The 25,880-nt window shown below is 36.5% G+C and overlaps 1 protein-coding gene across 2 annotated transcripts in view; it reads left to right on the top strand.

Moving 5' to 3' along the window:
- SMAD4 (SMAD family member 4) overlaps nucleotides 1–23,925 on the top strand; it is a 54,112-nt gene extending 30,187 nt beyond the window's left edge. The window contains exons 9-12 of one of the 2 annotated variants that reach the window (XM_012464276.2): nucleotides 4,497–4,680; nucleotides 6,075–6,243; nucleotides 15,608–15,746; nucleotides 17,225–23,925. In XM_012464276.2, coding sequence (XP_012319699.1) covers nucleotides 4,497–4,680; nucleotides 6,075–6,243; nucleotides 15,608–15,746; nucleotides 17,225–17,436 — 704 coding nt within the window. In that variant the 3' untranslated portion in view covers nucleotides 17,437–23,925. Of the gene's footprint in view, nucleotides 1–4,496; nucleotides 4,681–6,074; nucleotides 6,244–15,607; nucleotides 15,747–16,278 lie in introns of both variants that reach the window. The other variant, XM_064379151.1, reaches the window with a different exon arrangement.
- Nucleotides 23,926–25,880: the final 1,955 nt, after the last annotated feature.

The following is a 25,880-nucleotide window of genomic DNA, read 5'->3' as shown; positions in this document are numbered from 1 at the left end:
TGAGCATGGTAAAACTGGTTCTCATACTCTGATGCCACTGTAATGTGGCCTTTCGATCTAGAAATTCTGTAAATCTCTTAAACTAAAATATGAGAAAAGTTATAAACACAGAGATACTGCCTTCTGTTTTTTTAAACAGCTAGAAGAAAAATTGAAACCAACATAAATAATAACAGAACATTATTTACACGAAGAAAATTATTAACAGAACAATTATTAAGAATAGTATGTTACCCTTTAAATTAATCATTATGGACACTGTGTTTATATTTTGGAAAACCTTTACTGGGAATATATACTAAGATACTTACATATAAAAACTATTATATAGGATTTGCTTCAAAGCAATATAGAATGAAGAAAGAATGTGAGAGTATGAATACAAAAATTAGCTAGACGTAGTGGTGGCCACCTATAATCCCAGCTACTCGGGAGGCTGGGAGGCGGAGGCTGCAGTGAGCCAAGATTGCACCACTGCACTCCAGCCCGGGCGACAAGAGCAAGACTCTGCCTCATAAAAAAAAAAAAAGAGTATGAGTGAAACAAGATTGGTCATTAGTTAGTAATGGCTGAAACTGAGGAATGAGTACAGTGGGGGAACTTCCTGTACCATTCTGGTATGCTTAAAATTCTTTAAGCTTGACTTATACACAGTGGAGTATTATTCAGCCATAAAAAATAATGAGATTTAGTCACTTGTGACAACATGAATGGAACTGGAGATATTATATTAAGTGAAATAAGCCAGGCAGAGAAAGACAAACATCACATGTTCTTATTTGTGGGATCTAGACATCAAAACAATTGAACCCATGGAGACAGAGGGTATTACCAGAGGCTGGGAAAGGCAGTGGTGAGTTCGGGAAGGTGTGGATGGTTAATAGTACAACAAGTAGTTAGAATGAATAAGGTCTAATATTTTAGAGCACAACAGGGTGACTGTAGTCAATAATTTAACTGTCCTTTTTAAAATAACTAACAGTATAATTAGATTATAACACAAAAGATAAATGCTTGAGGGGATGTGTACCCCATGTTCCAAGACATGATTATCATGTATTATGTGCCTGTATCAAAACATCTCATGTGCTTCATAAATATATACACCTCCTATGTACCCACAAAGATTAAAAATAAAATCACTTAAAAATATATTTTTTAAATTCTTCAAGCTTGGTGTGGTGACTCATGTCTGTAATCCCAGCACTTTGGGAGGCTGAGGCAGGAGGATCACTTGAGCCTAGGAGTTTGAAACCAGCCTGGACAACATAGTGGGATCTCTTGACCTCGTGATCTGCCCGCCTCAGCCTCCCAAAGTGCTAGGATTACAGGTGTGATCCACTGCGTCCAGCCCTCATTTTTTTTTTAACCTAGCATCATAAATATTTGTTTATAACAAAATTTAATATTTGGACTGATTGTGTAAAGACTACTTTTAAGTACTGTTACTGTTCCTTTTTTTTGGGGGGGGGTGCTTCCAAAACATTGGGTAATTGTTATCTTGTCTTAGATGATCTCTGTAGTTTTGGTTTAACCGGTATCCCTATCAGTTGTTTGCCGAAGCTTCTTGTCCATAGCATAATGTAATGTCTTCACATTACATTTTCTGTAGTAAAAACTTTAGTTTATATATAAACTAAAGATGTGTCCATCTGTAGTCCCAGCTACACGGGAGGCTGAGATGGGAGGATCACCTGAGTCTGGGAGGTCAGGGCTGCAGTGAGCCATAATGCCATTGTACTCCAGCCCAGGCCACAGACTGAGACCATGTCTCAAAAAATTTAAAAAAAAATATATATTTTAACATATGTATTTAAAAATATATATATATTTTTAAAAATTTTTGAGATATTTTTGAGATATATTTTTATATTTAAAAAATATAAAAATATATATTTTAAAAAAAATTTTTGAGGCAGGGTCTCGCTCTGTGGCCTGGGCTGGAGTGCAGTGGCATTATGGCTCACTGCAGCCCTGACCTCCCAGTCTTGGGTGATCCTCCCATCTCAGCCTCCTGTGTAGCTGGGACTACAGATGGACACAACTACACCCAGCCAATTTTTCTATTTTTCGTAAAGACAAGGTTTCACCATGTTGCCCAGGTTGGTCTCGAACTCCTGGGCTCATGTGATCTGCCCATTTCAGCCTCCCGAAGTGCTGGGATTACAGGCATGAACCACCATGCCTGGCTGAAAAGAATTTCATAAATACTTCAAAACTGTTTTTTTAAGAAGACACTCAGCGAAGACACTTAGTGTGGTTTTTATGTTCTAACCATAATAAAATATATTTAAACAAATATTTATCTTTGTGACAAATTCATTAGAGTGACATGGCAAAACATTTGAATTTTTAAGTTTTTGAATTATCCAACCTTCCTGTGATCTGTTTTATTAACTCTTCATTGGAAAGTACTTTATTGCTTGGCAGCATTTTGAAAAGCAATTAGGGTACATAGCTTTTACAAGTTCTTTTCTTTCTTTCTTTTTTTTTTTTGAGATGGAGTTTCGCTCTTATTGCCCAGGCTGGAGTGCAGTGGCACGATCTTGGCTCACTGCAACCTCTGCCTCCTGGGTTCAAGCGATTCTCCTGCCTCAGCTTCCAGAGTAGCTGGGATTACAGGAATCTGCCACCATGCCCAGCAAATTTTGTATTTTTAGTGGAGATGGAGTTTCTCTCTGTGTTGGTCAGACTGGTCTCGAAAACTCCTGACCTCAGGTGATCACCAACCTTGGCCTCCCCGAGTGCTGGGATTACAGGTGTGAGCCACCGTGCCCAGCCTGTTTTCTTTTTTTAAAAATGTTAAGCATCATTCATGCTTTTTTGAGGTTTTTTTCCCTTAAGATCTTGTCATTCTAAGTAACTTTGTTGAAAGTAAAATTGTTCGAAGTTTTATTGCTTCGAATTCTAGTTTAAAGTTCATAAATAGCATATTGAGATACAGATAAATGTTTTAAATATGTCAAACCCATTTCCACCCTAGGATCTTTGCTTTTGCTTCCTCTCTGAAATCTATTCACAGTCTTCACATGGATAGAAGGTTTTCAGATCTCATCTTTTCAGATAGGACGTCCCCCAATCATCTGCTGTTTCATGCCCTATCTTATTTTCTCCAAATAAGTGTTCATCATTATCTGAGTTATTTGTTTACTTGACTGCCCCGTACCTCTGTGAGAACAGGGACTGTAGTTGTTTTTTACTGTGTGTGCAGTGCCCAGAAAGGTCCCTAGATGCTCTATAGATATCTGTTAAATTAGTTAAAAAAGGAAAGCCAAATAATTTTTATGTATTTGGGCTTGATGTAATAATTGTTGTATTCAGATAAAAATTAGAAATGCTTGATCAGTTGTCTCTGCAAGTCAAACAAAGTAGCACCTCTTTTTTTATATTGTTCAAATACACAGTAGCACCTCTTTTTTTTGATTATTTAAAATTATATATTGTTCAAATACACTAAAATACATCATCAAACTTAGTTAACATGACCTGACTTTACTAAAACTATCTTTTGCTTTGGCATACATGGGACAAATGACCTTCTGTCCAAGAGACAGTTGAGAATCTGTGCGTACAACAACTGTGTGATTAGAGTATAATTAACCTTAACTCAGGGATGGGATAGCTGACCTGCTTATGCACTTTCTCTCAATTAGGGAATCTATAAAAATATGTCATGAATTGATGTTATTCAAGGACAGTTCCCTGGAATACATCTTAGGGTCAATGTGTTTTTAAAAAATAAAGGTTGAGGCCGGGTGCAGTGGCTCACGCCAGCACTTCGGGAAGCCGAGGCGAGTGGATCACGAGGTCAAGAGATTGAGACCATCCTGGTCAACAAGGTGAAACCCCATCTCTACTAAAAAATACAAAAATTCGCTGGGCATGGTGGTGCTCGCCTGAGTCCCAGCTACTCGGGAGGCTGAGGCAGGAGAATTGCTTGAACCCAGGAGGTGGAGGTTGCAGTGAGCTGAGATCGCGCTGTTGCATTCCAGCCTGGGTAACAAGAACGAAACTCCCTCTCAAAAAAAAAAAAATAAAAGTTGAGACTACATAGAGAATATGTGTAGTCAGATGAAACATGGTAAAATAACTTATTTTAGTTTCTGATGATTTATGTTCTTTAAATTCTCAGTTGACCTGGTCCTTTGAGGTAAGAATCAAATTCCAGATTTTAAAAAACAACTTTTTAGAACTTGAGGATGAGTGGTAATTAGAAATTTTAAACAACAACAAAACGGTGAAGGTGATATTTGGGTCAGGTGCCTTAGCAACCATTTAAGAACAGTGCTAGGTACTGAGTTAGAAAATAGAAGACTTGGAAATTCCTACTTTTTAATGCATTACGTTATTTTAATCCAGTTGTTTTGGGTGCATTACATTTCCCTCTCTCCTCCCTTCACCCTTTCTTTTAGGAAAAGCTTTGTCTTGTGGAGTGCAATGAAAGCCTTATATCTTTCTCTCATGGGAGAATGTTCTTTCCCATTTATTTCCTATAGCTCCTGAGTATTGGTGTTCCATTGCTTACTTTGAAATGGATGTTCAGGTAGGAGAGACGTTTAAGGTTCCTTCAAGCTGCCCTATTGTTACTGTTGATGGATACGTGGACCCTTCTGGAGGAGATCGCTTTTGTTTGGGTCAACTCTCCAATGTCCACAGGACAGAAGCCATTGAGAGAGCAAGGTATTGATTGTATAGTTAGATAGTTACTTTAAAAATTGAGCATAGTACATTGTCTTTTGTTCAAAGTTATGTTTTCCTACATATATGTGTTCTTAAATATAAATAAAGGAATAAAGGTCATGTTGAAAATTCAGAATTTGTAAACAAGAACGCCATCTTAATTGTAGATGTTTGTGTTGTTTAACATATAATGATAAAAGATGGCCTTTTTTATGTTAGGTTTCTGTGTTTTGAATAGTAAATATACCTTTTGGAATTCAGTTTGAAAATTTTCTGTGATCATACATTTCTACAAATTACTGAAAGGAAGTAATATTAAATGAGAACATGTTTCTCAAAGTTTTACTTATAATGTTAAACGTTGGTAATAAAAGGGAAATGGTTAATACAAATTTTTCATTTTTTATATAGTCATTAAAATGTTTATAACTTTGTATGATGAGACCAGGCGCAGTGGCTCACGCCTATAATCCCAGCACTTTGGGAGGCCGAGTTGAGCAGATCACTTGAGGTCAGGAGTTCAAGACCAGCCTAACCAACATGGTGAAACCCCATCTCTACTAAAAATACAAAAATTAGCCAGACGTATTAGTGCACACCTGTAATCCCAGCTATTCAGCAGGCTGAGATAGGAGAATTGCGTGAACCCGGGAGGCGGATATTTCAGTGAGCTGCGATTGTGTCGCTGCATCCCAACCTGGATGACAGAGCAAGACTCAATTTCCAAAAAAAAAAAAAGTTTATATACTGAAATGGAAATGCTTACAGTGAAATATTACAGGAAAATACCAGTTTAGCTATTGTATGATCTCAGCTTTTTAAGGATGTGTGTGCCTAAGCACATAATCTTGGCTCTTTCACTTGCCGTGTGACTTTGGCAAATTAATCTCTAAGCCAGTTCTGGCTAATAGAATTTTCTGTGATAAGGGAAATGATTCATATTTGCACTGCCCAGTTCAGTAGCCCCTAGCCACATGTAGCTATTGAGTACTTAAATTATAGCTGACATAATTGACTAATCAGATTTCTAATTAGTTTCAATTTAATTTAAATAGTCACATGTGGCTAGTGACTATCAATTAGGCAGTATGCCTTAGTTTCCTTATCTAAAAAAATGAGAATAATAGTACTTATTGAGTTGTAAGGGTTTAATGAGAATTCATACTGCATGCTCCTGACACATAGTAAGCACTGTATATATATGCATCATTATTACATATGAACAGGAAAAGAAAAAAGGAAATATACCAAAGTGTTAATAGCTATCTTTTGGTTTTATATGACGTCCTTTTTTTTTTTTAATTTTTCAATATTAAGCATGCTATATAGTGTGAACTAAAACTTAATTTAAAATACTTACCAAGATGAATTGTAATTTCTTTTTTCTTCCTAAGGTTGCACATAGGCAAAGGTGTGCAGTTGGAATGTAAAGGTGAAGGTGATGTTTGGGTCAGGTGCCTTAGCGACCATGCGGTCTTTGTACAGAGTTACTACTTAGACAGAGAAGCCGGACGTGCACCTGGAGATGCTGTTCATAAGATCTACCCAAGTGCATATATAAAGGTTAGTTACAATTTTATTTGAATATTTTAGAGTTAAAGCTTTATTTGTTGTGAAAAGAATTGAAATCCAGGTGGAAGGAATAGAAAGATATTTTATGTATGAAATAATAAGAAATTGTGTTTAAGTATAAAGCACATTTTCTGAGGTTGTATGTCAACATTATCAGTAATCTGGTTTTGTGGTTGCAAATTGTTACATGTTTTATTATTTATTTATTTATTTATTTTTGAAACAGAGTCTTGCTCTTGTCACCCAGGCTGGAGTGCAGTGGTGTGATCTCGGCTCACTGCCAACCTCAGCCTCCTGGGTTCAAGCAATTTTTGTGCTTCAGCCTCCCGAGTAGCTGGGATTATAGGCATACACCACTGTGCTGGCTAATTTTTGTGTTTTTAGTAGAGATGGGGTTTCACCATGTTGGCCAGGCTGGTCTCAAACTCCTGACCTCAAGTGATCCACCCAACTCAGTCTCCCAAAGTGCTGGAATTATAGGTGTTAGCCCCTGCACCCAGTCTATTAACACATTTTAGAGTAATACAGAGGCTCTTGAAAATACAGAGTGAAACCTCCAAACTTATCTTCCTTTGACTTGAAATTTGTAACAATCAGACTCTGGATTTTCATTTTAGCCAATCTTTAGGATTTTACGGAAGGGAAGTCTAAAATTAATAGCTTTTCAAATTAAGAACCTGATAAGCGTGAAATATTTTCACTAGTTATTATATATTCAACCTATTTGAATTTTACTTTATAATATAACCTTTTTTTTTGAGGTGGAATCTTACTCACCCAGGCTGGAGTAGTGGTACAATCTTTGCTCACTGCAACCTCTGCCTCCTGGGCTCACACAATTCTCCTGCCTCACCCTCCTGAGTAGCTGGGACTACAGGCTCGTGCCACCATGCCCGGCTAATTTTTGTATTTTTGGTACTGACAGGGTTTTAGCTTATTGGTCAGGTTGGTCTTGAACTCCTGACCTTGTGATCCACCCGCCTCGGCCTCCCAAAGTGCTAGGATTATAGGCGTGAGCCACCATGCCCGGCATATAACCTGTTTTTGAAAGAGAAAGATAATTTTAATTAGATAGCCTAAATATATTTCTAATTTTGGGTCATCTTCAACATTTTCATTGTCAGTGATTGTAAACTGGTAGAATTAACTGTATCTCATAACTTGTTCCCTGGAAGTTGCTTACGATAAAAATAATACAGCTCCATAACATTTATAAAAATGGAATTGCCTGATTGCCTTACAATAGCAAACTCAGTTTCTCATTTCCAGTTATAGTTCAGTTAAAGAATATTGGAATTTTTTATATGACACTTTCAAACATACCAAGTATAGAGAAAATAATAAACCACCTATCATCCAGCTTCAACAATTATCAGCATTTTACCAATCTTTAATTTGTTTTTACTCCCTCCTTTTTTTTTCTTGGAGTCATTTAAAGCCAATTCCAAATATGATAGTAACTCATAAAATATTCCTGAGTCGCTCATAAAATACTCCTGTGTGACTCACAAATCTATACAGACTTCTGAAAAACATAATCACGGTGCTATTACGCTTAATAAAATTAGCGTCAATTCTCTGTTAAAATTTTCAATAATAGCATCAGTTACAGTTTTGGTCTTTCAGAACAATAGAATAAAACAACAAAATATTTATTGATAGGATATTCATGGTGTAGAAAAGTTAGTTATTAAACAATACATGAGGCCAGATTCAGTGGCTCATGCCTGTAATCTTAGCACTTTGGGAGGCCGAGGTTGGAGGATTACTTGAGGCCAGGAGTTCAAGACCAACCTGAACCACAAAGTGATACCCCGCCATCTACGAAAAAAATAAAAATTAGCTGGGTGTGGTGGTAGTTTTAGCTACTTGGGAGGCTGAAATGGGAGGGTTGCTTGAACCCAGGAGTTCAAGGCTGCAGAGAGCTGTGATCATGTCACTATGGTCCAGACTAGGTGATAGAGTGAGACCCTGTCTTATAAATAGATACATACATAAATAAAACATAGACTATGATCCCATTTTTGTTAAATGATGTCATGATATTTGTATTTGTTTATATGTACTGATAAGTCTAGAGTGGTATGTATAATGGAATTGTCTCTGTGAGGTGGAAATTGTATTTTGCAATGTTTTCCACAAGGAACTTTTGTAGTGGGTATTTGTGCTTTGTTATTATTATTATTTTTGAGACAAAGTTTTGCTCCATCGCCCAGGCTGGAGTGCAGTGGTATCATCTCAGCTCACTGCAACTTCTGCCTCCAGGGTTCAGGTGATTCTCATGTCTCAGCCTGTAGTTCTCTCCAGTAGCTGGGATTATAGGTGCACGCCACCATGCCTGGCTAATTTTTGTATTTTTAGTAGAGACAGGTTTCACCATGTTGGCCAGGCAGGTCTCGTACACCCGACCTCAAGTGATCTGCCCAACTCAGCCTCCCAAAGTGCTGGGATTACAGATGTGAGCTTGGGATGTAAAACCTTTTGTCCAGCATAGCCATGCTGTCTCCACTACTCACCTTAAGGTCAACCTTAAGTAGCAACTTGAGTTATCAGATTGACTGTCATGATCTCACAGTACCTGGTCTGTTGTTATTTTTTAATGGCTTTGGATTTCCTTATGTTTTGTAGTCCATTTTGTATTTGTTGGCTAAGTTTGTTTTGAGAAAATTCATTCATTTTATTTTGTATTTTTTCATCCTGTCATTGCTTCACCCTAAGGGGCAATTTTGCCTTACCCTGGCATTTGGGATTCACATCTCAGAACCATATCTTACAAATTTAGGACGTGGGGGACTCTGTTCCTGAGGAAATTGAGTTCTGTTCTGCAGGTATGCTCAGGGCCTAATTCCTGATTACATAGATTTCTCTGAAACATATCCCTGCCATGGGCAAATATTTTATTCCTAGGTGTACTTATTTCTGAATTGACTGTATTTTACCAGCACTTGATTTATGGGCAGGTGCCCAGTTGTAGCTCCCAGAGAGTTTGGCTGTCGTCTGTCTCCATATTATTCCAAGAAGTCAAATTCCTGTCCCCTGCCCTTTGTATATGGTCTTGGCACTCCTAGTACCTCCTATCTTTAGTCTCTGCTTTCCACTGTGGGTTTTATTTATCATCAGTTTGGACATATGGATTGTTTCCATATGAATTTCATGATCAGTTTGGAGAGGATGACTGTTTTAAATAGTTTTTCTGTTATTGGTATGTGCCTGGAGCAGAGAGAGGAGGTGATTATGTATACCCACTTACTCATCTTGATTGAGAAGTCTCTTACATGTTACGTAATTTAAAGTGACTGGATAGAGAACTACAGTGTTGAATATATACTATGTGCCAGATAGTATTTATGAACCTGTTTAGATATGGAGCTGTATTTAAAACAATTGAGCTTAAATAATGTGGAGTCTTGCAAATGTAATTTGGATTGTCAAATAAATATATTGTAACTTTACTTACATTTTGGTACAGATGGTCTTTGAAAAGCCCCCAAGGTGTGTGAGACAAGTCATCACTTGATAAACCACTGTCTTGGACAGATCTTAGTAGTGATCTCTTACTTTTGCTATGAACAGTAGATAAATATCTTGTTGGACAAGATATTTGGAGTTAGAAAACTGTATCTCATTTTGTTACATTAACTGTCTAAGATTTTAAAAGGATTATTTCTATTTACCAAGTATATGACTGTTCTTCAGAATAGTCTTCCTGGTCAGAAAGAGACAATTACAAGTACAACCCCTATCCACAGTTTCACTTTCCGTGGCTTCAGGTATCCATGGTCAACCACAGTCCAAAAATATTAAATGAAAAATTCTGGAAACAAACATTTCATAAATTTTAAAATGTGCACTGTTCTGAGAAGCATGATGAAATCTCACTCCATTCTGCTTGGGATGTAAAACCTTTTGTCCAGCGTAGCCATGCTGTCTCCACTACCCACCTTAAGGTCAACCTTAAGTAGCAACTTGAGTTATCAGATTGACTGTCATGGTCTCACAGTGCTTGTCTTCCAGTATCCTTTAGTTAATAATGGTCCCAAAGTGCTGGGATATCGTCAAAATTATTCTGTTTTATTATTAGCTATTATTGTTAATCTCTTACTGTGTCTAATTTGTAAGTTAAACTTTATTATTAGGTATGTATGTATAGGAAAAAACAGTATATGCAGGGTTCAGTACTATCTAAAGTTTCATGCATCCACTGGAAGTCTTGGAACATATCCGCCATGGATAAGGGAGGACTACTGTATACCTTGAAATTAACCACTGGCATTTTCTTCATTCATTTTTTGGGTAGCAGTGACTGAGAGATTTGTAGGTTATCAGATTATCACAGGAGATGATATTACTGGGGTAAATTGTATGTAGATAACATGCACCCCTGGAAGGAGTGTCCACACTTCGAATACACTCATGCGTGTGCACACCCACGCTTTTCCCTTTTTAATTAAAATGAGGAAAACAGACTGGGAGAGCCATAATTTCATTTTATAAGCCAAGAACCTAGGACCAAATTGTAGTTTTTTTCCTAAGTTGTTGGCTTTTTTTCCTGCTTCTCTCATGACATAGTAATCATCTTACACTTACGAAAATCTGGTGTAATAAAAATGACATTTTACAAGCTTCACATGAAGCAAATGTTTGAATTCTCTTTAAGTGGCCTTGTTCTTTTGCTTTCCCAAGTAAAATCTGTTTTGTTTTGTGTTGTTTGGTGTTGGGCATTTTTTAATAGCTTTATTGAGATTTTGAGAGAGAATTCATATGACATACAAGTCACCCATTTCACGTGTACATTTTGATGATTTTTAGTATACTCACAACATGGTACAGTCATTACTACTCTCCATTTTGGAGCATTTTTATGACTGTGGAAACTCCATACCCTTTTAACTATCACCCCTAAATCTCCATTCCCAGTAGCTCTAGACAACCACTATTCTGCTCTCTGTCTCTATAGATTTGCTTATTCAGGGCATTTTATATAGATTAGAATTATATAATGTAGTCTTTCATGACTTCTTTTCACTAAGTATAATGTTTCAAGCTTCATCCATGTAGAATACCAATACTTCACTCCTTTCTATGGCTTAGTAGTACTCCACATACATTTTGTTCATGAATTTATTCGTTGATGGACATAATTTCCACTTTTTGGCTATATTATGAAGGATACTGCTATGAACATTTGTGTATAAGTATTCGTGTGTTTTTGTTTCTTCTGGGTACATACCCAAGTGGAATTGCTGGATCGTAAGGTAACTCACTTTTTGAGAAACTGCTAGACTGTATGTAAAATGGCTGTACCACTTTACATTCTCACTAGCAGGGTATAGAGTTCCAGTTTCTGCACATTCTCATTACTTGTTATCTGTCTTTTTAATTTTAGCCATTGTAGTATATGTGAAGTATAACCTTATTATAGTAGTTTTGATTTGGAAACTTTCTCCAGTAATAATGAGTTGAGTTCATTTTTGAACACATTTATGTTAGAGGAAGGGACAGCAGATGCTTCTAAATTACCGGTGGGCTAGGTCAGAGAGTATTATGAACCTCATTTAATTTATTCCCAATTACCACATATTGTGATTCCCTAAGTCAGGTAACTTAGCATGTCCTTATTACAATCTTACTTAAGTTCAGGTGCATTTCTTATTCTGGATTACTGTTTCTACTGTTAATTTAAGATTATATAGTATTGCAGTTAAAGCCTTGTCAAAGGAAAATGGCAAAATTTGACTCCTGGATGTTGACAGTGATCTTTATGAGATACTCATCTTTGTTAAGTAATGGATTTGTAATAAATTTATAGACTGACCACAGAAAACATGGTTAAATAAATTAAAGCAGAAATTAGCTCAGGAGTGGCGGTCAGAAATATTTTTTGGATCTGAGCCAAAAAGACGATTTAAAGCCTTTGATTACTTTGAATTGCCTTTGTCAACAATTTAGTCAGATTATGAAAGAAAGACAGTCGCATTTCAATAATAACTTTAATTTTATCATCCAGTATAACAAATGGAATCTATTATGGTATCAGTTATCAGTGGATTAGTTACAGTGTGAAGTCAGGAGGCAACACAGGTTTTAGTTAGTAGTGAGCCTAACTGAATAATTATAAGTCTTCTGGTTTGAGCACTGTAATTACATAAATAATCTGTGGAAGGGAGGTTTGCTGAGGTGCGTGCCTAATGAATTATTTTTACTATGTCTGCAGATGCAGGTCATAAAGTTTAATCCATGTGGATAACCTGTAATATGTGCTGCTGACGTTAGCATAGATTCCGGCTGAAATAATCCTAATTGCAATTATTTACAACACATTGGAAAAAGCCTATGTGTGATGTATTACTTTTTTTTTAAAATGACTCGTGGGGTGGGGAAGTGTTAATGTTAAAGGCATGCTTGAATCTTGGAGATTATAATTAAGTTTTATTCCCTACTTCTAGGTAAGAAGATTATGTACATACCATACTTGGTTAGTGATGGTTAAATAAAAAGTGGTTGTAGAGACCTAAATGTAAAACATAAAACTATAAAACTTTTAGAAGATAATATAAGAGGAAAAAGTGAGAACTTTTAAGATACAACATCAAAGACATGATCCATGAAGGAAAGACCTGATAGGCCAGACTTCATTGAAATGAGACATTTCTGCTCTGTGAAAGACAGGCTTAGAGAACGAAAAGACAAGCCACCGACTGGGTGAAAATATTTGCAAAAGACACATCTAATAAAGGATTGTTATCCAAAATTACAAATAACTCCTAAAACTCAACAATAAAATGAACAGCACAGTTAAGAAATGGGAAAAATAGACTGGGCATAGTGATTAACTCCTATAATCCCAGCACTCTGGGAGGTCAAGGCCAGAGGATTGCTTGAGCCCAGGAGTTCAAGACCAGCCTGGGCAACAGAGCACGACCTCATCTTTACCAAAAAAAAAAAAAAAAAAAAAAAAAAAGCCAGGCATGGTGGCATGTGCCTGTAGTCCCACCTAGTTGGTAGGCTGATCTGGGAGGATCCTTCAGCCCAAGTGTTCAAGACCAGCTTGGGCAACATAGCAAGACCCCATCTTAACAAAAAACAATAAATAAATGGGCAAAAGATGTAAACAGACACTTCACAGAAGATATACAGATGGCAGACAAGCATATGAAAAGATGTTCAGCGTCATAAATGTGTACAAAGCCATAGAATGTATAACACCGAGAGTGAACCTTTATGTAAACTGGATTTTGGGTGATAGTGATATGTCAGTGTAAATTCATTGATTGTAACAAATGTGCCACGGTAGTGAGGCTGTTAATAGTGGGGGAAGGTTGTGTGTGGGGACAGGGACTCTGTACTTTCTGCTTAACTGTGCTGTGAACCTAAAACTGCTCTAAAAATGAAGTTCATTAATTTCCTTCTTTAAAAAAAAGTGGTTGTAGAGCTATTCACCATTTCAAATATTTTGAGTCTTTGCTTTGTTCTGTGCTGGGTAATGCCTTCCAAATGTCATAGCCCAGAAGTTTTGAAATAAATGAACTGTTGATAAATTTGAGAAAGTAGTAGTTTCAGTTTTGGGTATTGTGGGCTTTTTGATTTCTAGAACCTGACTTTGTCATGCTTTCTTTCATTTAAATTTAAAATTTTTTTGTGGAACTGGGGTTACAACTCGTCTTGAACTCCTGGACTCAAGTGATCCTCCCACCTGGGCCTCCCAAAGTGCTGGGATTACAGGCATCTGTCACCATGCCCCTGTCATGCTTTCTTTACTGAAGTATTTTAGGACCTAATAGTTAGTCCAGGAAATACATACATGTGTATTTGACAAATTCATATCTCTAAGTGTTGTCCTTCACTGGTGCTAATTGGGAAAGGTTTTTTGAGGATATGGACACTGAGTAGAGAAATAGGAATAAGTAGGAGTGTGATTTGCTGTTTGGAGTGAATATATTATTGTATGCTTTTGTGGTTCATGTACATATCATGGTTGAAGGTGATCAGAATTTTTTCAAGCATCTGAAAATTTATGGTTTAAGTTTTAAAACTATTATTTATCATCAACTAATTCTGTATTCTCCGATTTCGCTTATTTTCAAGGATAATTATGCTTGCTCATATTGGGTCCTTTATGTACATAATAGGACTTTAAAAAATATACATGTCCCTTTAGAGTAGGGAATATAGCCACATGGTTCAGAAATTAAAGTGACTTTAAAACAGCAGCCTGTTTTAAAATTGAGCAACCTTCTACCCTGTCTTTGTCTTCCTTTCTTACAAATTATTTTTGTGTAATCTTCCAGTGCTTTTTAAAAATGCAAATAAGCAAATATTTTAGGAAGATTTTTTCCCCCAGAAAAAAAAAGGTGATGTGATTTATTATCTGTAATTTGTTGCTTATTAAAAGAACATTCCAGTACTTTCATGAGCATAAGGGTAGATATGGCTACCCCTTCCTTACTATGCCAGTTTTCCACTTGGTTGATAAAACTGAAATCATTTATTAACTCTTTAACTCATCCTGAAAGGTAAATGACTACAGAGGAGGCCAAAAACAAAATAAGTAACTCTATACTATACCAACTTTGCAGCAGCTTCATCTAAGTATGTACAGTTGGCATTCCCGTTTTATAGATAAAAGAAACTCAACCCACATAATTAGCAGATATCACTGTTGGGATTTAAAACTAGGCTTTTTTTTTCTTTAAAAATTATGAACATTTTCAAACATAAAGAAATGTAGAGAGAAAGTAATGAAATCCCATGTACCTGTCACACAGATTAAGTAGTTATGATTTTATATTTGCTTGATCTAGTCTTTTTTTTTTTTTTTTTTTTTGGTTTCTTAAGTATTTTAAAACAAGTCCTGGATATTATTTTGCTTCTATTTGCTGAAGTATGCATCTCTGAAAAATATTGATGTCTCTCATGTAGCAACAATGCCATTTTGTTAAACTCCAAATAAGCAAGAATGATAACACAAAAAGTTGGCCAGGTGACCAAAGCTATCAACTCCAGCCTAAGGAAAACTCAGCAATTTGGTTATGAAAGGGGGAAGGGGACTTATCAATTGTTCATTTTACACAGATTTTCACAAGGACAATAACAGCTGACCCACATTGATCTAAAAGATACAGAGGCGTGTGACAGACAAAGCCATCGTGATGTTAACATGATCTTGGTGAGCTCCAAGCCACCTTTCCTAACTAGTTTTATACCAGTCACAATGTACAGAAAAATCTACATGTTTTAATTAATTCTTTTTATATGAGAAGTAAAATGAAACTGAGTTTTAAATAAGTCAAGCATTGGTTTTTGATGTATGAAATTTTTCTTTATGGACTCATAATATGAAATTTTTTCTTAAAAGGTCTTTGATTTGCGTCAGTGTCATCGACAGATGCAGCAGCAGGCGGCCACTGCACAAGCTGCAGCAGCCGCCCAGGCAGCAGCCGTGGCAGGAAACATCCCTGGCCCGGGATCAGTAGGTGGAATAGCTCCAGCTATCAGTAAGTATGCTTTTGATTTTTTTTAGAAAGAAAAAATAGTTGATATTTTTATGTTGATTTACTCAGTTGACTAGTTTCTTTGAGCAATAATAGAAATTAAAGTTCTTTTTACTGGGATGATTACATTTTTGAATTGGTAAAATCCGTTCTGTAATAGTTGCTTTTTGCCTGTGACCCTGTTTGCATTCTTTTTGTATCAAAAATGGAGTATGGGATAAAGGAGAAAGGGGATGATTATTACATTATACTATTCCATCTCCTCTTCTTTTTTTGCTGATGCCTATTATAATTCCTGCCTCACCAGCCAGGGTGGGTTGTAATTACTGAAGTGCTTGGCTTTATTCTAGTAAGGAAAGGATATTTCAATTTCAGAATTGGACACCTCTCCAGTTTTTTTTTTTAAAGTGTGCTAAACATGGAGAGAAAACTAAGTAAGAGTGGTATTTTGATAACTTGTAGACTTTTTTTTAATTTTAGGGTAAAATTGAACTGTGTGCCAGGTTTCACACTGATGGGGAATTTTTTACTGCAGAGTTAAACTCCTGACTATAGACTTTTATGATGGAAACACGTGGCACCCATCTTCCACGTCTGAAGGCATAACTAGTGATTCATTCAACCCCTGTTCTTAACCTCTTCAGTGTGGTAAGCAAATCACACTGGCTAAGAAAACTGCAGTGGCCCTGCAGGTTTCTCTACAGTACATGCAAATTCCTCCCATTAGTTTCATTGTAATATTGATGAATGCAGATGGACTATATGACTGTATGTTCTGACTGGAAAATTAGATGCAGTCTCTATTGTGACTTATGTTCAGGAGTTTACAATTTAGAGGTAGATAAGGCATATTCATTGAGAGAATTTGATTTTTTAAAATTTGGGGATCTAAACCATTTATTTGCTAGTTTCAGTGTTATAAACATGCTTTTACTGAAGAATCCAGAACTATTATTAAATTTCATATTCTTATCAGTTGCCACCACTGAGTAATAGTGTATTACTCTGTTATACTTTGAAATTGAGAGACTTCATCTGGGTCATCTAAGAGGTCTTAGTGGAACTAGGAATATTAACTTCCCCTTATTAGTTATGTCTTATTCTGAACTAGACTGTTTAGATAGTAAGGCTTTTAGAACCAACATGTGGACACATACTATCTCTTAAAAACAAATTGTTTCTTTTCCCTTCACCTCCACTTCTAAAGAGAAAAATAGGTGAGGTGTTGGTGGATTGTGGTAATTTACTTTATAATTGGTTGTAGCTAGAAGACACATGTGGAATGTAAAGTTCCTTAACCAAAAGTTTTCAGCTTGTTGATGAAGTTTAGATCTAAAGTTACTTCTTGGTACTTTAGCAGAGAAGTTATATGCTGAGGAGAATGAAATATTGAAAGCTGGTCTCTTTATTAATTTAGAATGTAGGGAGGATGGGAAGAGATAACCCTGTCCCTCTGATGTCTTCCAAATATTTTCTGTTAGGTCTGTCAGCTGCTGCTGGAATCGGTGTTGATGACCTTCGTCGTTTATGCATACTCAGGATGAGTTTTGTGAAAGGCTGGGGACCGGATTACCCAAGACAGAGCATCAAAGAAACGCCTTGCTGGATTGAGATTCACTTACACCGTGCCCTCCAGCTCCTAGATGAAGTACTTCACACCATGCCGATTGCAGACCCACAACCTTTAGACTGAGGTCTTGGGGCCCTTAACCTTATCAGGATGGTGGACTATAAAATACAATCCTGTTTATAATCTGAAGATATATTTCACTTTTGTTCTGCTTTATCTTTTCATAAAGGGTTGAAAATGTGTTTGCTGCCTTGCTCCTAGCAGACAGAAACTGGATTAAAACATTTTTTTTTTCCTATTTAGAACTTTTCAGGCATGGCTCAGAGCTTGAAGATTGAGAGAAACACATTCTTATTAATTCTTCACCCATTATGTATGAAGGAATCATTCCAGTGCTAGAAAATTTAGCCCTTTAAAACGTCTTAGAGCCTTTTATCTGCAGAACATCAATATGGTATATTATTCTACAGAATAAATCCAGTATTGCTGATTTTAAAGGCAGAGAAGTTCTCAAAGTTAATTCACCTATGTTATTTTGTGTACAAGTTGTTATTGTTGAACATACTTACTTCAAAAATAATGTGCCATGTGGGTGAGTTAATTTTACGAAGAGTAACTTTACTGTTTTTAAAAAGTAAAATAATGTATTGTAACCTTTCATCCAAAATATTTTTTGCAAGTTTTATTAGTGAAGATGATTTCATTTCAGATTGTCTTGCAACTTCAGTTTTATTTTTGCCAAGGCAAAAAACACTAATCTGTATGTATATTGAGAATCCTTTAAAATTACCAGACAAAAAAAAAGTCATTTAAAATTACATTTGTTATTCCTGATGGATGACTGTTTATCAAGAAGTATACTTTTCCCCTCTTAAACAGTAGATGCATTCTTCTGTATTTCTAGGCACAAGATTGGTTGCTAAAAAGCCTAGAAGAGGAATTTCTTTTCCTTCATTAATTCACAGGGGAAGGTTTTGTATTTTTTAAAACACTAAAAGCAGTGTCACTCTACCTAGTGTCTCACTGTTCTGCAAAGGTGGCAGTGCTTAAACTAAATAATGAGTATTTTGGAAACTGCTAAATTCTATGTTAAATACTGTGCAGAATAATGGAAACATTACAGTTCATAATAGGTAGTTTGGATATTTTTGTACTTGATTTGATGTGACTTTTTTTCGTATAATGTTTAAATCATGTATGTTATGGTATTGTTTAAAATTCAGTTTTTGTATCTTGGGGCAAGACTGCAAACTTTTTTATATCTTTTGGTTATTCTAAGCCCTTGCCATCAATGATCATATCAGTTGGCAGTGACTTTGTATAGAAAATTTAAGTAGAAAAGTTGCAGATGTATTGACTGTACCACAGACACAATATGTATGCTTTTTACCTAGCTGGTAGCATAAATAAAACTGAATCTCAACATACAAAGTTGAATTCTAGGTTTGATTTTTAAGATTTTTTGTCTTTTGCACTTTTGAGTCCAATCTCAGTGGTGAGGTACCTTCTACTAAATGACAGGCAACAGCCAGTTCTATTGGGCAGCTTTGTTTTTTCCCTCACACTCTACCAGGACTTCCCCATGGACATTGTGTATCATGTGTAGAGTTGGTTATTTTTTTGAATTTTTATTTTACTGTAGCAGAAATAGGACTGATTGTCTACAAGATGATAAATAGATTGTCTACAGAGTAGGGTGAAATAAAATCAAGGATTATCTTTCAGATGCTTTTACTTTTGCTTGGAGGACTTTTAGCTATAGAAACACTTGTGTGATAGTCCTCCTGATATCACCTGGAAGGAACACAGTTTCTACTGCCTTGCTCAGAAGGTCTTTTAAATAGACCATCCTGAAAACCACTGAGTTTGCTTGTTTCTGTGATTTAAACATAGATGTTGATCCAAGCTACATGACCTTTGTTTTTAAATAACTTATCTACCAGCTCATTTGTACTCTTGAGTACTTATAAATTCTTTCAGTAAAGACCTAATTTTCTTCTGTAAAAGTTTAATAATTTAAGTTTTATTGGCAGTTTTTTAAAAAGACATCTTCTCTAGAAATTGCTAACTTTAGGTCCATTTTACTGTGAATGAGGAATAGGAGTGAGTTTTAGAATAACAGATTTTTAAAAATCCAGATGATTTGATTAAAACTGTAATCATACATTGATATAATTCATTGCTTCCTTTTTTTTTTTGACAGAGTCTCTCTGTGTTGCCCAACTGGGAGTGCAGTAGCGCAATCTCAGCTCACTGCAACCTCCGCCTCCCAGGTTCAACTGATTCTCCTGCCTCAGCCTCCTGGGTAGCTGAGATTACAGATGCCCGCCACTACGCCTGACTAATTTTTATATTTTTAGTAGAGATGGGGTTTTGCCATGTTGGCCAGGCTGGTCTTGAACTCCTGACCTCAAGTGATCCATCTGCCTCGGCCTCCCAAAGTGCTGGGATTACAGGCTTGAGCCACCGTGTCTGGCCTCATTGCTTCCTTTTCTACTTTAAGGAGTTTTCATGTTTAATCATCTAGGGAAAGTGGAAAATACTTGTTAAGAAGTATCTCTTTGGAGCCAAGCCACCTGTCTTGGTTTCTTTCTACTAAGAGCCATAAAGTATAGAAATACTTCTAGTTGTTAAGTGCTTATATTTGTACCTAGATTAGTCACATGCTTTTGAGAAAACATCTAGTATGTTATGTTCAGCTATTCCTGAGAGCTTGGTTGTTAATATATATTTCTATTTCTTAGCGGTAGTCATCTTCGATGAATAAGACTAAAGATTCTCACAGGTTTAAAATTTTTGTCTACTTTTAGGGTAAAATTATGATGAGGCTATGGTTCTGGGTGGGTTTTCTCTAGCTAATTCATATCTTAAAGACTCAAGATATTGAATTTCAGTGCAAGCTGAATGAGAGATGAGCCATGTACACCCAGCGTGAGACCTCATTCCACGTTTGTCCAGTGCCTTTCAGTGCATTATCAAAGGGAATCCTTCATGGTGTTGCCTTTATTTTCCAGGGAGTAGATCCTTTTGTGGGATATAGTCTATCTCATTTTTAATAGTTTACTGCCCCTGGCATACAAAGATAATGACAATAAATCACTGCCATATAACCTTGCTTTTTCCAGAGACATGGCTCATTTGTATTGCTGTAACCACTAAATAGGTTGCCTATTCCCATTCCTCCTGTGAACAGTACAGATTTACAGGTTGCATCATCTGGCTTAAGGAGAGCCATACTTGAGACATCCAAGTAAACTGAACACATATTAGCTGTGCTACATTTCAGACTTAAAATCCATTTTTATGGGGCAGGGTGTGGTGTGTAAAGGGGATGTTTGTAATACAAGTTTTGAAGGCAAAATAAAATGTCCTCTGTTTCCCAGATGATACATATCTTCTTATTTTAAAAGTTTATTGCTAATTGTAGGAAGGTGAGTTGTGGTCATCTGGGGAAGGAAAGTTTTGCATTTTACCATAATGCTCCTTAAGTGTCTATGGAGGTTAACGTATAAAATGGTAAAGAAATGTTTCTATGCCTGGTTTGATGGTAATTGGTTAATAGTTACTCACTATTTTATTCAGAGTCACATTAGTTTACACCCTTTCTGAGAACCTTTTGGGAGAAGCAGTTTTATTGTCTGAGTGGAATAGAGTTCTTTTTGTTGATAATTTCTATAGTTTGCTCCTTTCGTTATTGCCAATTTTATTGGCATTTTATTTAATGATAGCAGATTGGGAAAATGGTACATTTAGGTTACTGAGGTAAATGAGTATATGAAAGCAATTACCTATAAAGCCAATTAACAACTTGTTTGTAGGTGGGGTGCACTCAGCTTGAAGAAATGCGTTTTTTTGTTGTTTTTCTGTAAAGGCAGAATCCATCTTGTTGCAGATAGCTATCTAAATAATCTCCTAAATCCTCTTTTGCAAAGACTATAGAGAATAGGCTATGAGAATCTTGTGCAACCCTTTCCATTTTTTTTTTCCCTGATAACTAAGTAATTTCTTTGAATATATCAAGAAGTATGTAAAAAGTCCATGGCCTTATTCATCCAAAAAGCATCCTAGGCCCAGCCTCATCTCTAGCAGTTGTTGCAGTGCTGCTAAGTTGCTTATCTTGTTTATCTGGTATCACTGTGGAATGAAATTTTCCACATAATCCAAAATTGCCCTATTTAAGCAGTAAAATGTTTTAATTTTTAGCCTTTTATTTTTTTTGGTGGAGTTATTTAATATGTGTATCAGAGGATATACTAGATGTAACATTTCTTTTTGTGCTTAGCTATCTTTGTGGACTTCAGGGGCTCTTAAAACATGCAGGACTGTGTTGCCTTTACTAAATGGTCTCAGACAACTATGGTTTTGAATTTTCAGTTTTTTTTTAACCGGCTTCTTCCCTCTTCGTTTTTTTCTCTCTCTGATAGCTACCATTTATATGTGGGTGTTAGTGTATCTCCTTTTAGCATTTTCTTGTTCTCTTTCTGATTCTTCATTTCTGACTGCTTAGGCAAGGAAACTGGATAACCAAACTTACTAGAACTTTCTTTAAAACACAAGTACAAATTCTGGGACAGGACCCAAGACACTTTGCTCTGAAGTGCTGAAAAGGACCTCATTGCATTGGCATTTGATATCAGTTTGACTGCTTAGAGTGCTTTCTGATTCTTGCTGAGCTTCAGGTAGTTGAGAGAGAGAAGTGAGTCATATTCATATTTTCCCCCTTAGAATATTTTGCAAGGTTTCATTGCTTCCACTTGAATGCTACAAAAACTGGGGTTTTAAGGGTTACTAAATTGGATCAATAGCCAGAGGCAATACCATTGCCTAGAGGACACCAGCAAACAACACACAACAAAACAAAACAAACTTTGGGAAACTAAGGCCATTTGTTTTGTTTTGGTGTCCCCTTTTAAGCCCTGCCTTCTGGCCTTAGTCCTGTACAGATATTTTTGACCTATAGGTGCCTTTATGAGAATTGAGGGTCTGATATCCTGCCCCAAGGAGTAGCTAAAATAATTGCTGGTGTTTTCAGGGATTTTAACATCAGACTTGAATGAATAAATGAATGAATGAAGCTTTGTTTTCCTTTTTTTTTTTTTAAAATGTAGTAAGGACTAAGGAAAACCTTTGGTGAAGACAATCGCTTCTCTCTGTTGATGTGGATACTTTTCACACAGTTTACTTAAATGCTTTCTCAATAGGTCCAGAGCCAGTGTTCTTGTTCAACCTGAAAGTAGTGACTCTGGGTTGGGCCAGACAGTTGCTCTCTCTAGTTTGCCCTCTGCCATGAATTTGATGTGTGACCTTGGGCAAGTCATTTATCTTCTCTGGGCCTTAGTTGCCTCATCTGTAAAATGAGGGAGTTGGAGTAGATTAATTATTCCAGCTCTGAAATTCTAAGTGACCTTGGCTACCTTGCAGCAGTTTTGGATTTCTTCCTTATCTTTGCTCTGCTGTTTGAAGGGGCTTTTTACTTATTTCCATGTTATTCAAAGGAGTCTAGGCTTGGTATTTTATTACTCTTCTTTTATGGACAAAAAGTTACATAGTATGTCCTTAAGGCTTAATTTTAACCAAAGGCCTAGCACCACCTTAGGGGCTGCAATAAACACTTTACACACACACACACACACACACACACACACACACACGAGAGGGAAAAGCCTTCATTTTTCTGTTATCTCTGGTCAGAGTTTCTTAAGGCTTTCTTTGAGTCATGACATTCTGGCTTTTGAGTTTGTATGTGTGTGACACCACCCTCCTAAGTGGTGTGCTGGTAATTTTTTTTTTTTTTTTTGTAGTGAAAATGGATTGAAAACCTGTTGTTAATGCCTAGTGATATTATGCTCAAAACAAGGAAATTCCCCTGAACTGCATCAATTAAACTGGTTTATATGACTCAAGAAAACAATACCAGTAGATGATTATTAACTTTATTCTTGGCTCTTTTTAGGTCCATTTTGATTAAGTGACTTTTGGCTGGATCATTCAGAGCTCTCTTCTAGCCTACCCTTGGATGAGTATAATGAATGAACTCAATAGTTTCAAGGACCTGGGGGCCTTCCTTGGGGCTGGGTTGAGGGTGGGGGGTTGGGGAGTCCTGGTAGAGGCCAGCTTTGTGGTAGCTGGAGAAGAAGGGATGAAATCAGCTGCTGTTGCAAAGGCTGCTTGTCATTGATAGAAGGACTCATGGGCTTGGATTGATTAAGACTAAATATGGAGTTGGCAAACTTTCTTCAAGTATTGGGTTCTGTTCAATGCATTGCACATGTGACTTAAGGGAAAAGTGTGAATGCTTATAGACAATGAAAACCTGGTGGGCTGCAGAGCCCAGTCAGAAGTGAATGGGGGATTGGGGACAGATTTGGTGGTGGTAGTCCCCAACTGTTTCCTCCCCTAAATTCAGAGGAATGCAGCTATGCCAGAAACCAGAGAAGAGCCATTCTTAGCTTCTGCTTTGGGGACAACTGGTCAGTTGAAAGTCCCAGGAGTTCCTTTGTGGCTTTCTGTATACTTTTGCCTGGTTAAAGTCTGTGGCTAAAAAATAGTTGAACCTTTCTTGAGAACTCTGTAACAAAGTATGTTTTTGATTAAAAGAGAAAGCCAACTAAATCATTATGTGCTCATTCTTTTTCTTAAGCTTGTGGATGTCTTGGATCTGGAAAGAGTTTCTAATCACTTAGAAAATTTTCAAGCTTTAGGTCAACATTTTCCTTTATTGCTTTTTGGCCATTGAAATAGGAAATGTGACATTTAAAATATGACCCTGAACAGTCCCTATTCTTTTCTCATCTAAAAGGAGAAGGTGGAGTGATCAGAGAGATGGGTGCTAGAGGATTATAAGAACCAGGTTGCTTAAAGGAGAGGCACAGATTAGAAATTGGAGACCCTCTCATTGCTCATCTAAGGGATAAGAAAAGCTATTTCTCTCCCATCTGCCTTCTCTATGAAATGGGGGTCAACGGGAGGGGAGTGGTGGTCATGTAAGGTGCTTCTATGGCCATGGCTTGTAAATAGCGTGACCACATCAACATTTTCTTTCTAAGCTTGCTGACATGAGTTTTAGAGAGTTTATCAGGCTGAAAGATTTCTTCTCACCTGTTTGCTAACCTGAAATTTATAATATTTTAGGCTAGAACTTGAAGAGGGTAGTAGATTAGCATTCAGTTGAGAAAAAGGAAAAACATTCCTTTGTGGAACACTTCGGGAGAAAGGGCAGTTGTGTGTCTTTGTCTCCCTTTTGCTCTTGACCCTTAATTCTTTGTGCTTAATTCCATCTCCTCCTGCATCACAACTCTCCCATAAATGGCAATCTCAAAACTTAGGACATCTCCATCATTTCTTCAAACCTTTCCACCCTTGTTATCTCACTGCTAAATTGTAATGCCCTTTCTCCTCAGCCCTTTGTGTTCTAAAAGAATAATGTCACTAGTTCTGGCCCTACTTTTGGAGTAGCATCCACATCTATACTTTGATAGTTTTGTTGGGCTACCACTAGGTCTCAAACAGATGCATAGGAGGGGTTCAGGGAGAACAGAGAATCCATTGCCAGCAGACCTACCTTAATTGAATGGTAGTAAAGGAAGTTCCCTAAGCAGAAAAGAAATAATGATAGAAGGAAAGTGGGACCACTAGGAAGGAAAAATCAAAACAAAAACCCAAAAAACCATGATAAGCAAAAATGTGGGTAAGTAGGATTTCCTTCTCATCTTGAGTTTTCTGAATTACATTTGATAGTTGAAACAAAAATTACAACACTGCCTGTGGTGGTTCAAAATGTATATAGAGGAAATATTTAAAATAATTATAAACGGAAGAGTAAAGGAACCTATAGGAATATAGATTTTCTACATTTCACTCAAACTAGTAAAATGACAATAGTAGACTGATATGAATATATAATGAAATTTCTAGTCTGACTACTGAAAAAAGTATACAAAGATGTATACACAAAATCATTACAGATAAAATGAAATTCTCAAAAATGTTGAGAATTCTCAAAAACTAACTCAGGATAAGGCATGAAAAAGAACACAGAAAACAGAACAGAGGTAAAAGGAAAGTGGGAGACTTACCTGCTAACATATCAGTAATTATATTAAATATAAATGATCTATGCTAATTAAAAGAAATGCTGGCAGAATGGATCGAGAAATGTGACCCAACTGTATACTGTCTACAAGAAACTCACTTCACTTAATAATAAAGGCAAGCTGAAAGAAGTATAGAAAGATACATATCAGGTAAACATTAAAAGAAAACTGTAATGGGCTATACTAATATCAAAATAGATTTCAGAGCAAAGAAAATACCAAAGAGGGACATATAATAATGAAAGGGTCAGTCCATGAGGAAGACATAAGAATCCTAAATGTATATGCACCAAACAACAGAGCAGCAAAATATGTGAAGAAAAAAAAGAATAGATAAATTCACAACTATATTTGAGGACTACAGTACTTCTCTTTCAGCAATCAATAGAATTAAACATAAAATCAAGACTATGGAAGAACTTAATACTATTGGCCAGTAAAATCTAATTTATAGTATAAGCCATCCAACATTCA

This window comes from Aotus nancymaae, unplaced genomic scaffold (assembly GCF_030222135.1).
Source record: "Aotus nancymaae isolate 86718 unplaced genomic scaffold, 86718_ANA_hifiasm-v0.15.2.pri h1tg000020l, whole genome shotgun sequence".
NCBI lineage: Eukaryota > Metazoa > Chordata > Mammalia > Primates > Aotidae > Aotus > Aotus nancymaae.
The sequence above is the reverse complement of the archived record's forward strand: the minus strand, read 5'-3'. Positions and strand labels throughout refer to the sequence as shown.